This window comes from Harpia harpyja, chromosome 7, assembly GCF_026419915.1.
Source record: "Harpia harpyja isolate bHarHar1 chromosome 7, bHarHar1 primary haplotype, whole genome shotgun sequence".
In the NCBI taxonomy this organism is placed as follows: domain Eukaryota; kingdom Metazoa; phylum Chordata; class Aves; order Accipitriformes; family Accipitridae; genus Harpia; species Harpia harpyja.
In genome coordinates this window covers 6,806,356-6,819,595 of record NC_068946.1, presented here as the reverse complement: position 1 = coordinate 6,819,595, position 13,240 = coordinate 6,806,356, and the positions used below count along the sequence as shown (strand labels likewise).

Sequence of the window (13,240 nt, the reverse complement as noted above, 5' to 3'; positions counted from 1 at the left end):
GTATAAATCATAAAATAGCCTTACTACTTGTTACCACTAGTATTAAAAGCATGATGGGAACTCTTAGGAATCATCGATTTGCTGCTTTTCCTCCCACCCTGGCTCCCTCTTACTGCCAACCCCACAGGCCTTGCAGGAGAAAGGAACAAATATTCAAGGAACAAGGAAGGCTCTCCTGTTACATTTGCAAGCTCAGCCATTTACAGTTTTTTATTATGACCACCAAATTATTCAGATTTGCATACAGAACAAGCAACAATATTTCTGGGAAATGCACACAATCATAGTCTCACAACACAGAAGCTTACATGAAGTTTGAGTTAATGATGAACAAACTATTTTGACTTCCTGGAGTGGGAACTGACAGCTCACGTTTTCAGAAACTGCAGAACTGAAATGAGTAGCTCCCCACTACACCTGTCAACGTACTGAAAAATGACGAGCTGATCAAAATATTTTTAAGTACTGTAAAGTATGGAAAGCTTTAGATAAAAGCCTGTTTCTGATTAAAAATAAATTTCAAATAACATATGAATTTTATAGAACTCACATGACCAGAGAAAGAATTCCTACTAACCTCTAAAATATGTAGCTCGTGTCTTTACACTTTCACAATATCTGATAAAATACAGGCTGCCTAAATGCACACCTGTGTACAATATCATGTGAAGTGCGTAGGGACTTGTGCCAAATCTCCCTCCCTCCATCTACGGGACACCAGCAGGACTCAATTAAAAATGTCTGTCATTTTCAGTCTGCTGAAAATTAGACTGTATAGTGATGCTCTCAGGGAATATTCCCACATACCTATGAAGACAGAGGTAATGTTTATATCCAAACGGTGTTTAGCCTTTACTTCCAGCTTCAGTCGGGAAGGGTGGAGGCGGCTCGAAGCTTGTTGTTGCCAAGAAACTGAACACGGCCATGGCTCAATAAATGGCTCCCAGCCTGAGAACAAACAGAAAACGTCACATGTATTACACATCTGAAGGCCACATTGGAATTCTGTTTACATACCTAAGTATTTAATAATGCAGCTTTAATAATGAGATCCTTTACTTTCAATCTGCATTCAAGATGAACTTGTAAGCCTACAGATTTAATTTTCTAGCTAATACAAAGTTGCTCCAGCTCCTCCATTTGAACCAGTGTATACTGTATGTAGGGTCTTGCAGAAATATCTTAATTCCAAGGGAAGCATTAGAAGGCAATTACATCTTCATATTGAAGTTAGCTGGAACTAAGTTCTCTGAAATAGTTTTGAAAATGATTTTCACACAATTATACATAAGTTGGTCTACTATTCAGTATCACAAAAGACAAAGGTCTAAAAGCTATTTAAGAAAAATGCCCTACATATTTTTAAAAACAAAACCTACCTTGTTATTGACAGATAATTCCCAAGATTGTTGTCACCAATTTTATAACAGAAAAATTAGTTTCTCAATTCAGAGAAAACACACAACTAGATTATTTCTTTTGTCAGTGTCTGACCTATATTGAGGCATAACTTTTTTTTTATATCTAAAATATAAATTAGGATGGTTGTCCTATGTTAATCTATTGTCTTCAGCGTAATCGCCTACCCTCATGTGCTTTTCCTTTCTAAAATAAGTAACAAACTGAATGCATCAAAACAATGAAATACTAAAAAACAGAAGTGAATACAGAGACAGCTAATTATGTAACTGTCATGTTCTTGGATAACTTTTTAATGCCATTATATCTGAAAACTTCAGGGCAACTTTCATATCAGCAATCTCTCTACTTTCCACATTCCTCCATCTGATACCAAGTTAGGATATCTTATCTAGGATCACATGTTCTCACACACACACACACACGATCACAAAAGTCAACCTTTCACATTCCCTTATATGCATTTCGCGCTGGGTGAATTTCAGACTACTGTAGTAGGCAAGGCTGTTTTCCTAAACTTAAATAAAGAAAACAACAAACCCTCAGTATTTCACCTGAAAGCTCACGATTGTAATAGTCTCCAGAGAGGGTAAAATGAGCATAGCCTTCAGGGTTGGCTCTCAAATGTTGGAGAAAATTCAAACCTGCAAAAAAAAGTGAATGTTATACTAATGCAAAACAACTAAGTTTCCTGATTTCGTGAACTGTTGAGTAAGCAATGGAAGATTTTGTCTTGTCTTTTAAATTGAAATGGTACAAAAGGGCTATCATAATACTCTTCAAATAACATTTATAGACAACCATGCTTTATAACATGGAGCCTCCCTAGGGTTCTGCTCAGGACGGATTCCATTTGTTATGTGATGTATAAAGGGGAAACAAGAATCTTAACCCTACAAAGACTGTAATCTTAAAAACAAAACTTAAAACAAACAAACAAACAAAAACTAAGAAACTAAAAAAAAAAACCCAACAAAACCCCTAAACCAAAACCACACACAACAACCACCACCACCACCAAAACAGTATCAGTTGAAATTTCACAAGTCCTAAGAAACTAAACCATGGTGCTGAACATACACAGTAACTGACAATAATTTTATGCAACTCACTCAGAAAAGCAAGATACTCACGTGAAAAGGTTAACTCAGCAAGGGGAACATCACAGTCCATGCAGTCATCAATAAAGCAAATGCATATACTTTCTGCTTTTACTTCCACTCCAGAGATGAACTGAAAAGGCACAATCCCTTGGCTATCTCGACCAGAAGAGGTCAGGGAAATGGATTTCAAAGGTTCAGCATTCTTAAATAACCAACTTGCTGCTTTTTTCAAGTCACCTTAGATAAAACCAAACCACCAATCAATCGTCATCTACTTTCTCAATTAAATGTACTTATTTAAAAAACATACGGAAGCAAACTAATTCCCTCTCTCAAGTGTAGCAAGACATCAACAGTACCTTGAATGTGTTCTGTTTACTAATGTAAGTATGAGAAGATTATACGTACACCGGTATTTTCTAAGAATAAGGAATGGGTTTTGAAGTTTGCAAACCAAGTGGGAACATAATATAAATCTATATTAATGCTATGAAGGACTGTAATTAAGGTGGGAAACATGACAGTGCTAAAGAAAAAGAATCACTTGTGTTAAAGCTTCATCTTCTTTTCATGTATTGTATGTAGAACTGGGTGAAATACGTGATTCAAAAAGGGAGAGATGAAAACATATGCTCTGAAGAGAAAGACATGGATAGTAGCAAGAAATAGGTATACTATAAAAGAAAAGAACCCAACCACCCAAACCCCCAAACAAAAATACACTCAAACACCCCACATACGACATGCCAAAAAGCGAGAAGAATCTTTGGGGGGTGGGTTCTACACAGTAGTAGAACAGAAAAATGAGAATGCTTAAGATTATATGCCAACACACAGCCAAAGTAATGAAGAGAAGGAAGTAATGCCTGTGCATCAGCTACCTTACAGTCTGAAAGTTTTTACTTAATTGCAAGTTAAGTAAAATGAACAATCTGCAAGGCCAACTAAGAATATTTGAGGTTACCTTGGCAGATCAAAAGAGCTTTACGACAATCTTCCATACTGAATCCCAACTCCTGGAGGCGAGCCAGCTGTACCTCTGTAATTGAACAGTTAACCAATCATAAATCCTTGACAGTTATCTGCTTGTTCTTGTTTCTAAAACTGATACATCTGTATGAAAAATGGGGTTTTGTTTGTTTAAGATTGCAACTGTAGAAAAAGCATATGATTCAGCACTCCTTTTACCAAAAAAACCCCAAAAACCAAACCCCCAACCCATAACATTTACATTCTGGAATATACAGGCTACTTCTACTCTCCTATGGGAAGCCGACGTACTCCACGAATTTCAGCTGGGAGTGAATTTTTTGTAAACCAACCCTTCATTCAGAACACAATTATTTATTTACTTTGAACTCCCCACATGACTCTCAAGTGCAGTAGCAGAGAAGAAAGCCTTTTTCACTAGTGCATATTTCCTCATTATTGTCAGGCAGTGGTTCCAACCACACACAATTTTTAGTTTGTAAAAAAGCAATGTCACCAAAACAAAAGATTGCTAGACGTGAAGAGATAACTAGTAATTATGATGGTTTCCATTTCACTATCAGTTTAACGAGTTTGAAGAGGTGGCCGCTCTCCCCCTTTAAAAGTTTGCTACCTAAGCAGTACTCCATCATAATGATTTACAATGACAAGCAATGCTAAATAAAACTTACTATGAAACAATGCATTGTCATACTACAAGCAGAAAAAAACAACAAAAATTTTTTTTTTTATAGTATCATCAGTATAATGCTATCATCAGATAATTCAAAGCAACAAAGGGTTTTAAATGATGAAGATATCAACATCTTTTGTGTTAAGTATATAGTCCAGCTTCACACTGCAGGAACCTCCTTTAGATATAAAACATGGCTTCACTCCAACAGTTAAAAACATACCAAGAACAGGATCCAACACACGTTTGGATATATCTCTGTTTTCATGTGTCAAGGAGGAAGTCTCATTCACCAGTGCTAAACTGGAAGGATTAGCAGTATTTTCAGCAATCGATACAGTTGAGTCAGGCATAGCTGCACTAGTCTGTTGAGGAATTGACTTTGCAATTGCCAAGAACAGTTGAACATCATTGTAGGACAGTCTGATATCCAGTGCTTGCAACTGAATCTAAATGAAAAATTAAAAAATAACATTCAGTTACCCTTTTCTACATATTTTTCTTGTATACTTTGGATATTAACAAAGCTTTTCCCAAAGGAAGACAAAATTTAGTATTAAAATCTAATGACCACAGTTTTTTAAAGCTCCAGTAATAAAATTACCAAACTTCTTATTATTTACTAACAATCAAAAGCATTGAAAGCATTTATCGGGGGGGGGAAGTTTTCCTTCAGTATAATGGTAAAAAGAAGTCTCTACATAGATTTCCCCTCTACTATACACTAACAAGGAGATACAGAAAATAAACCTTTTTCTTGCAGGTATCAGTAACCATCTAACATGTCTACCTTATCAGCCCGCTTTTTTCCCCACTATTAATCGCTACAATATATCCCAGAAATCACTCCTTCGTTACCACTAAGAGCATTTTCTGCATGCTTGTTTCTTTGCCTCTTCCACTTCAGGAAAAAATTCATCTTATTCTTTTCTTATGTGTTTGAAAGTATTCTATTGAATCCTTGGGCATAAAAAAATCTGTGCTAGATCACGATCTAGTATTCTCTATTGCATACAGTTTTATTCATGCATTTAATATTACCTCTAGAATAGGAGGAAAATCCTCACTATTGAAAGCATCCAACAGTCCAGAACCACTTGGGTAGGAAGCATTCCCAACAAGTTCCATCTGAATTTGTACTGGATCAATAATAGACAGTGCAGTCTCTTGCTCATTTCCTAACCGGCATGAAAAAACCTAAAAATTACAAATGGTTTTAAAAAATTAGAAACCAAGAGAACAGGCCTGACAAGAGCTTCGAAATCAAAGACTGACTCTATCACAAAACATGAACTATAGCCATGAACTAACTGTTTTCTACAGACAATTCCTTTGTAAACTTTAAGACAACAGAAATTCCAAAAATCTTTCCAGACAATTTATTCCAGTGTCCAGGTATGCTGTAAGTTCAGGAAAAGAGATTCTGATATGCAACCAAATATTCCCTTTACTGCTAAGCTTAACTCCACTACTCCTCCTATCACAGATACAGGAAACACTTTGTTCTTTGGTCTAGAATAACCATTTAGGATTTACCACACCTCTCCACAGCCTCTTCTGAGCACGTTCTTTTAAACTCTCCCAATATATTATGTAACCCTCAATTCTGAGTGTTCTTGCTCTCTTATCAATTGTTCAGAGCTTCTTCAGCTCTGTTTCCCCAAGACTGGCCACAGCACTCCAGCTCTGCTAAATAGGATGCAAGGATCACTTTGCATACTCAAAATTCCTACTTGCATAAGATCCCTACTTGCATATTCCAATGGCATGATACTGCTTGTTCACCTCAGAAGTCAGTTATGATTACAGCTTGCAGGCCTTTGCTGACTACGTCAGCTTGTGTCTACCCAGTCACTCCTCAGCTTTCAATTAATTTGGCAGTTTATGGCTGGACACTAGATTAGTAACTAGCAATATTTTGAGATTATAGTCAAGTGTTTCAGTGTCTTAACAGAAACAATACAAAAACATTCTTAAAACTGCTGTAGAATGAGAGCATTTGATGAGGAACTAACAAACTTCAAAAATGATCTGTGGACTACTCCTGTTGTATATATATTTATAGTAAAGCATCTTCACAAGCTCCTCTAATTTTAGATATTTTACAAAAGCAAATTTATTTCTTCTTACCTCAATGCCAAACAAACTACCAGAGAAAGGACGATCTAACAGCTTGGGCTTGTAAGTGAGAACAGTAGTCCCCTTCAAAATAATTGCATTGGTATCGAAACAAGACATGTCTTCAACAACCACAAATTCAGTTCCTTAACAAAACAAAATGACAATAATAAATAGGGTAATTGGAAATACCATTAAGGTATTTTAAGCATTTGTAGCAGGTTTCTTGATTTTCCGTCCTTTAACGGACCTGTTTTTCCACTAGCACATGGCTTTTAACCAGAAAAGCTCCTAAAAAAGCACTAGAGAAGAATACGTTTACCTGTCACATTAACCTTAACTTCCAGTTGTTTTTCTGTAGACACACGTAGTGATGAACGTTTTGTAACTACTCCACTTTTCACTGTTTTTGGAACTACAGTTGTTTCACTGCTGTAAGTTCGCTGCCGGCAAGAAAGGTGATTTTCCCGCTTTTTGGTATCTCCAGGAGTATATAAAAAGTCATGAACAAGTAACAACCAGTCAAATATTAAAAATACACGAAGATTGTTCAGAACAACTGTGAAACTGGAGGAATCCTTAGTAGACCTTTTAAGAAGAGAGAAGCATACGTATGAACTTTACATCTTCCATATATTTAAAGTGATGCAAAAAACTATCAGTATCTAGCAAGTAAGAACTATATGGAACTTTATAGGGACACACTTAGTTTACAGAGCATCTGGCCTTTAAAATACATATATATAAACAGACTGAAATTCATCAAGTTGCTGTACCCACAGAAACCCAACAGATCTTAACTGCATGAATTCTAAGCTGTAAATATACAAAAGATTAATTGAAAAACTATGTAACAAGAAATTAACTTATAAAAGCTCCTTTATTACATTTACATCATTGATATTAATTTGCAAAGTCTCATATTTTAAAAGTGATCTTTTTATTATTATTTTACATCTGTTCAGTATCAAACATAACGTACTGTGTGTGAAACGGACCTGGCTCCATATCCTTCTAAAAGATTAGACATACAATGTGTTTCCTCTCACACCCTGACAGCATTTTGCAGCACAGGAAGCTTCTTTGTCATTGAGAAAAAATGCTAGCCTTACTGAACTTTTAGCATCACAGTTTGAATATCTGGCTAGGAGGGATAGAAGTGTTTGGCTTCATGATCTGGAATACCAATTATATTTGGTCATGCTAACTGGAAAATAATCTAAGTGCTTAAATACCATGAAACAATTTTATAACCAACACAGTCTGAACTATAAAATCTCTGAAGAACTGTAATTCCTTTGTGAGAAGCAGCCTGCCTGCATCGCTTCCAATAGTAAAAGCCTTTAACCCTCCCTGGCTCTCCAGGATATTTCCAAAAGGCACGAGCCAGTATAACTCTATCATTGAGCTCTGCAAAAGCTTACATCTAGTGCCAAGGATGCTCTCACCAGTAAAAACGTAACACATGCTTATGTGGCTAAAATTTAAAAGCACAACATTTGGGAAGAGAATTCCTGAAACTATCACTCATAAACCAGATTAGGCTATACTGTGCAAACTAACCTCCAATCCAAGCAGATACTGGATCACCAGTTACACAAAACCCATTTGTTTGGCGGTTGGTTTTTTTTTTTTTTGGGGGGGGGGGGGGGTGTTGGGTTTTTTTTTTTTTGTAAATCCCATGGCATTTTAGTTTTACTCAAATCAAAATCACGGCATCTTTCTGAACACAAACTTATTAAGTACTTAAAACCATCATGCATTATCCAAATCTTTACCACAAATTTCTCTCAATTGCCTAAAGTTAGTTTGGTTGTTTTTTATGAACAAACGTCTTCAAGATTTTCTATTGCACTAAAATAGTCCACAGATTTTTTTCTACATTACTCCTGCAAATGCTTCAGAAGGTATCATACTTATAAAAGAGTTAGAAAGCTGAGTTTGGTCAGTGAGCCTGATCAAAAGTGAAAGCACATCTCTAGTCATCTTCTCACTTCACCCTCTTTTTTGTTAGTTAACATCCCTCAACAAAACACCGTGCTGATACAGGTAAATATTGACATTATACTTTATATACCTATTTTCAATATTAAATTAGAACAAACCAAATACCCACTGTGATGCCTTTAAGCATTCCAAGAGATTTGGATAAGGAAAACCAAACAGGGTAGGATAGAATACAGAAGGGAATGTAGAGATTGTTTTTTGAAAGAGGTGCCATTTCTGTATTTCTTTGATTCTTTCAGAAAGACAAGTGTGACACCTACTGGAAAATAGCTTTTGCGCAATGTATTAAAAATTCTAACACACGGTTTTATGCAAACATACAAGTGATAGGCCAACTTTATCAAGCTTTAAGCACTACTGATTTTAATAGGTCAGAACTTCATCCAATTCATTACACATTCACACCTAAATTTTATTGCAATGAAGGGGGGAAAAAAAAAAAATCCAACAACCTTCGTTAATTAATGACTGCAGATTTCAATCTATCAGGTACCACTGACCACCCCGAAAATGTTTTCAGATTTAAATACAATGCCAGAAAGTTTATCTACTTTAATAACAGCTGTATTAAAAACAAGGCAATCCTGATCGAGTATGTCATTATTAAAAACAAACAAATAAATCCCAGAATTACCAACCTGAAGTGCAATTCAATCTGGATTGCTCCTGGACTACTAGTATTCTTTGATGACTGAAAGATGCAATTAAACACATTTGGCATGCCTGCAGTAGACTTCTGTCCAGCATAGCGTGTGTCAAATGCCATCATGGAATGAGAAACCAAATTTACAGACTTTGTTCCATTTGAAGAGCTTTCAAAGAGCAACTTGGATTTCTTGAAGTCAAACCTACGAGAATAAAAAGCAAACCAATACATTTAAGAGTCCTGTAGCTCATTTATTTCTACGAGTCACTTTCATTTACGTATTTTCTAAACCAACTATAATCACATCTCACGTAACAGAGATAGAAAGTAGATCTATGTAATATTTTCCACTGATACAGAACCTTCTGGATTAAAAAAAACCAACAAAACCAACATAGCAAAAATTGGTTTTTTCAGGATTACCTCTCAACATTTCCTTAATTAGAATACCATTTGTCTTGGGCAAGACAACTGGTTACCGTACTATGATTTCAAGGACAACTTGAAAGACACAGATGGTATCTTTTGAACAGTGTCATTCCCTTTCATCTTTCAGATCAGCTGAAACTCTCAATTTGGACTCTAAATAAGAAATTCTATTTCACTGCATTATTAAACCATAATTTCATGTATTATGTTAATTCCTGTCCTATAATCTCTCAAATGAGCATAGTATTTAGGATAAGGTATTCAGTAACAAGAGAAAACTCATACCTGGCTAACGAGCTGCATCCATCTTTTCCTTTTGGATCCACCAGTTCCAGACTCACATTCACCATGTCAATGAGGAATGACATAGAAGTATACACTTCTCCACTCAAAACTGTCTGAAAGTGGAAAACACCAACATTCTTTTTAAGAGCATCTGCTTAACTTTCATTCCTGAATTAAATTTTGTTATTTCAGACAAATGCAAACAGCTGTAGTGTCCTCCTCCTTCAAAGAGTTCCATTAACCATTGCTCAGGAAAAATTACATTTCACAACAGTGCAGCCTTCAACTTGAAAAATGTCTATTAATCCATTTTCACACTACTGTTCTATAGCTTCTTTGTTCTTAAACAAAACGTTGACATCATCACCCCACCCCCCCAAAAGACCAAACAGCCAACAATTCTTTCAAACTGTTTCAGGTACCTTCAGGTATCTATTATTAAATCAGATTTTTTTTTTTTTTTTTTTTTAAAGTTTTAGGTGAAAAGCCTGACATGAAGAGCATACTTATATTAGGAGAACTTTACCCATTCTTTCCTCTCTTAAGAAGAATCCTAGATGCTTCCTAGCAATTTTCCCCCCTGCTGTGGTCAGGTATTTGCTTAAGTAAAGATTACAGTCATGTGCTCAGAAGCCCCACAGATCAAGAGGAAACATGTTGTTCAACAGCTTCCCTTCCCAGTAATAAGGATAAATATTGATTATTTCCAGGTGCTGCCCACACTCTTCCTGAAAGGATAGTATTTGACAATAGCCAAATAGGTGATACTTGAGAACCTGCTCAAAAAAAAAAAAAAGGCTCAGCTCTGCTGTAAAGCTTTTATTACTGAAGTTGTTCTTTTGGATTTATAGGACAAAAAGAGGGCTTTTAACACCAAGTAATACACATTCCACAATCTCATAAGTCTTTAGGAATGCCACAGACACCATGGGAAAGGAATCATCACCCTGCACATGATTACACGATAACCTTCAAGTCCCTCCAAAAAGCTCCATTCAAATGCAAATGTCTTAAGCTTATTAATGTACCAATAAATACACTGCAATAGCAGCTCAGCATAAATACTTCAGGAAAAAAAAAGAACAGTTTTCATGGATTTGTTAACTTTTTCCCCACATATATATTTCAGCAGACGTAAAACGAACTAACAAATACAAGCAATGATGGCTGTCTCTCGCATTGTCTCTTCTAAAGATTAGAATCTCAGAAACATGAAGCAATCGTAAGAGCAAGCCACACCTGAAAGGGCAACAGTATTGCCAAGACAAACCTGAATTCACAGGAGTATCTACAGACAAAAAGGTTCCCTCACTGTTTGTCTACCTAAATTTTTTTTTTTTTTTTAAATCTACCAGTCCACCTGGTAAACTACAAGAAAATAACAGATAATTAGCCTAATCAGCAAAACCCCCCGATATTTCAAGACAGAATTTCAACTGCATGTACTTCCTCTTACATGAATTCTCGGATCCTGCAAATCGTAAGGCCGCATGAACTCTTCTATAGGCTCCCCAAGGTTGTTCTCCAGCAGTCCACGTATCAGTTTATACTTATACAAATCCAGAGAGCAATGGACTGATGACAGATTGCCATGTATTGATATGTCTGCAACTGCATGACTTAGCTCTCTGCAACAAAGGAAAAAACCTCAGTGTTTCAAGGCACTATAACACAACAGACAATACTTTTAAGATACAATAAAAGGCATCTAAAACACTGGTTTTAGGCTGACAGCATGAAGTGATCCTGTTCAGATAAACTCACTTGTCCAAGTTTCTCTCTACTTGTAACTTCAGTCTGAAAGGTTCTGTTAATAGGCTTCCTCCTGTCTGCCTCACGAAGTAGGATGGAAAGCTCAAGTCCGCACCAGTATCTTCCACAGCCTTTGAATACTCTCTCTGATGCCTTTCTGCAGCAAATATGTCCATGTCCTGCAGATCAACCACAATGCAGTCTAAGAGGCAGATGTGATCTTCTGCAAGTGCACAGGAGATAACACATTTAGAAAGAAAAAAAAGAACCTATACAAAACTAGTGCAACTTTAGAAAGGAATTTAGTTTCTCCTGGAATTTATTCTGATTCTTTTTTTTTTTTTTTTTTATTCACACTCATCAGTATCTGTATCTACCAAATGCCAAGCTCATTCACAGGTACATGTAAACTCTTAGTTATGAGTCCAACTATACTCCTTATACGTCTGCAATACGCATCTCTAAACATGCCCAAATTGCAGGATTGCAGAAACTGAACTACAATTCCTTAATCCTCTCAGCTGCAAAAATCTACCTTGAAACTAAGAAGTAATTTCTTTTTAAAACTACGATCTTTAGGCCAAGATCCTTACTTTTTCAGTGTCACGTAAGATAGAAGCAAAATTGCACTGCATTATTTTACAAGGAAAAAGAAGAGCTATATGGGGTTTCTACTGTTTATCACATACCTGGGCTGTCAGGGTTTGGTACAACAGGTAGCTTTGATTGCTGCCCTTGTTGCTTACTCAATGTATTCAGCACAGGCTCACTCTTCAGCCTAGAAATGTTTGTTCCTGATGATTTTTTCATGAATAATCCTTCCATCACTACTTTTGATTCATCAGCACTTGTTGTTTTCTTCATGCTATGTTTCGGGGTTCCCAAAGGAGATGAAAATTGAACTGAATCCTGCTAATGAAAGTAATTGTATAATTAACAATAGATTTTTAATTTAAATTCTAAGGAACCAATACACCAAGTTTCAAGCTGCAGCAAATTCCTGTCAAAAAACTAAGTATTTTATTTGAATGCCAGTATCTTTTACTGTAGAAAGACGGCTAAACTTTTTTCCTATAACCTTAACAGCAGATTAAAACATTTTCTTTTTTAAAAAGTTTATTTCAGCAACATTTTCAAAAAAGCTGTGAAATCTTTTCAAAGAGAAATTAATTCAAAACCAGTGGGTTTTGCATAAAACCCCTAAAAAACCCACGTAAATGAAATTAATACAAAATAGAGGGTTAAGATTGTCAAGATATCAAGCGTTTCTGTAGAATAAAGTTTGTTAAATATTTAAAGCTGTTTTTCAGAACATCTTCAGATGATGAAAACAACATATGCCATTATTTCTGCAAGATCATGTCAGCAACTTCATATTAGAATATGTGAACAAACACTTCTATACATGAAGTTACCATTTTACGCACTTAAAATAGTTCAGTCATCATACCGAAACGTGTGCCAAAATTTTTCTGCAGTAGCTAAGTTTAAGACAGAATAAATCCCTACCCTTGTTAAAATCCCCACAGATGAAAAAAGAAAAGCTCATTTATATTGATGTTAACATTTTAGACATTGCCCTACCACCACATATCCAGTGGAAATCTTATGAGCTTTTCCACCTTCATGATGCTGTCTAGCACCAAAAATCTGCAAAGCCATTCTCTAGTAATACAGTCACATCAACATTAGGAATTTATTCTCCCAAAAACATATGTCTGGTGGAACAGGTTTATGCACTACCTTTATACTCCAAAGCCAATTTTAGGGTTCATTTAGTCTGTCCTGATTTAAATTTATTAACCTCATATTTCAATT

At 35.8% G+C, this 13,240-nt stretch overlaps 1 protein-coding gene across 7 annotated transcripts in view; it reads right to left on the bottom strand.

Annotated features, from left to right (window-relative positions):
- The window catches only part of VPS13D (vacuolar protein sorting 13 homolog D), a 109,623-nt gene that overhangs the window by 68,353 nt on the left and 28,030 nt on the right, over positions 1-13,240 (bottom strand). For 5 of the 7 annotated variants that reach the window (XR_008236049.1, XM_052792983.1, XM_052792987.1 and 2 more), the window contains exons 26-38: positions 12,112-12,334; positions 11,435-11,645; positions 11,127-11,298; positions 9,671-9,783; positions 8,949-9,158; positions 6,626-6,891; positions 6,316-6,449; positions 5,227-5,382; positions 4,409-4,634; positions 3,487-3,561; positions 2,553-2,759; positions 1,974-2,063; positions 808-948 (exon numbers count right to left, since the gene is read on the bottom strand). Coding sequence is in view for 6 of the 7 variants with exons in the window: in XM_052792983.1 (XP_052648943.1) it covers positions 808-948; positions 1,974-2,063; positions 2,553-2,759; positions 3,487-3,561; positions 4,409-4,634; positions 5,227-5,382; positions 6,316-6,449; positions 6,626-6,891; positions 8,949-9,158; positions 9,671-9,783; positions 11,127-11,298; positions 11,435-11,645; positions 12,112-12,334 (2,224 nt within the window). In the remaining variant the exon portion in view is untranslated. The remainder of the gene's footprint in view (positions 1-807; positions 949-1,973; positions 2,064-2,552; positions 2,760-3,486; positions 3,562-4,408; positions 4,635-5,226; positions 5,383-6,315; positions 6,450-6,625; positions 6,892-8,948; positions 9,159-9,670; positions 9,784-11,126; positions 11,299-11,434; positions 11,646-12,111; positions 12,335-13,240) is intronic. The other 2 variants (XM_052792984.1, XM_052792989.1) reach the window with 1 other exon arrangement.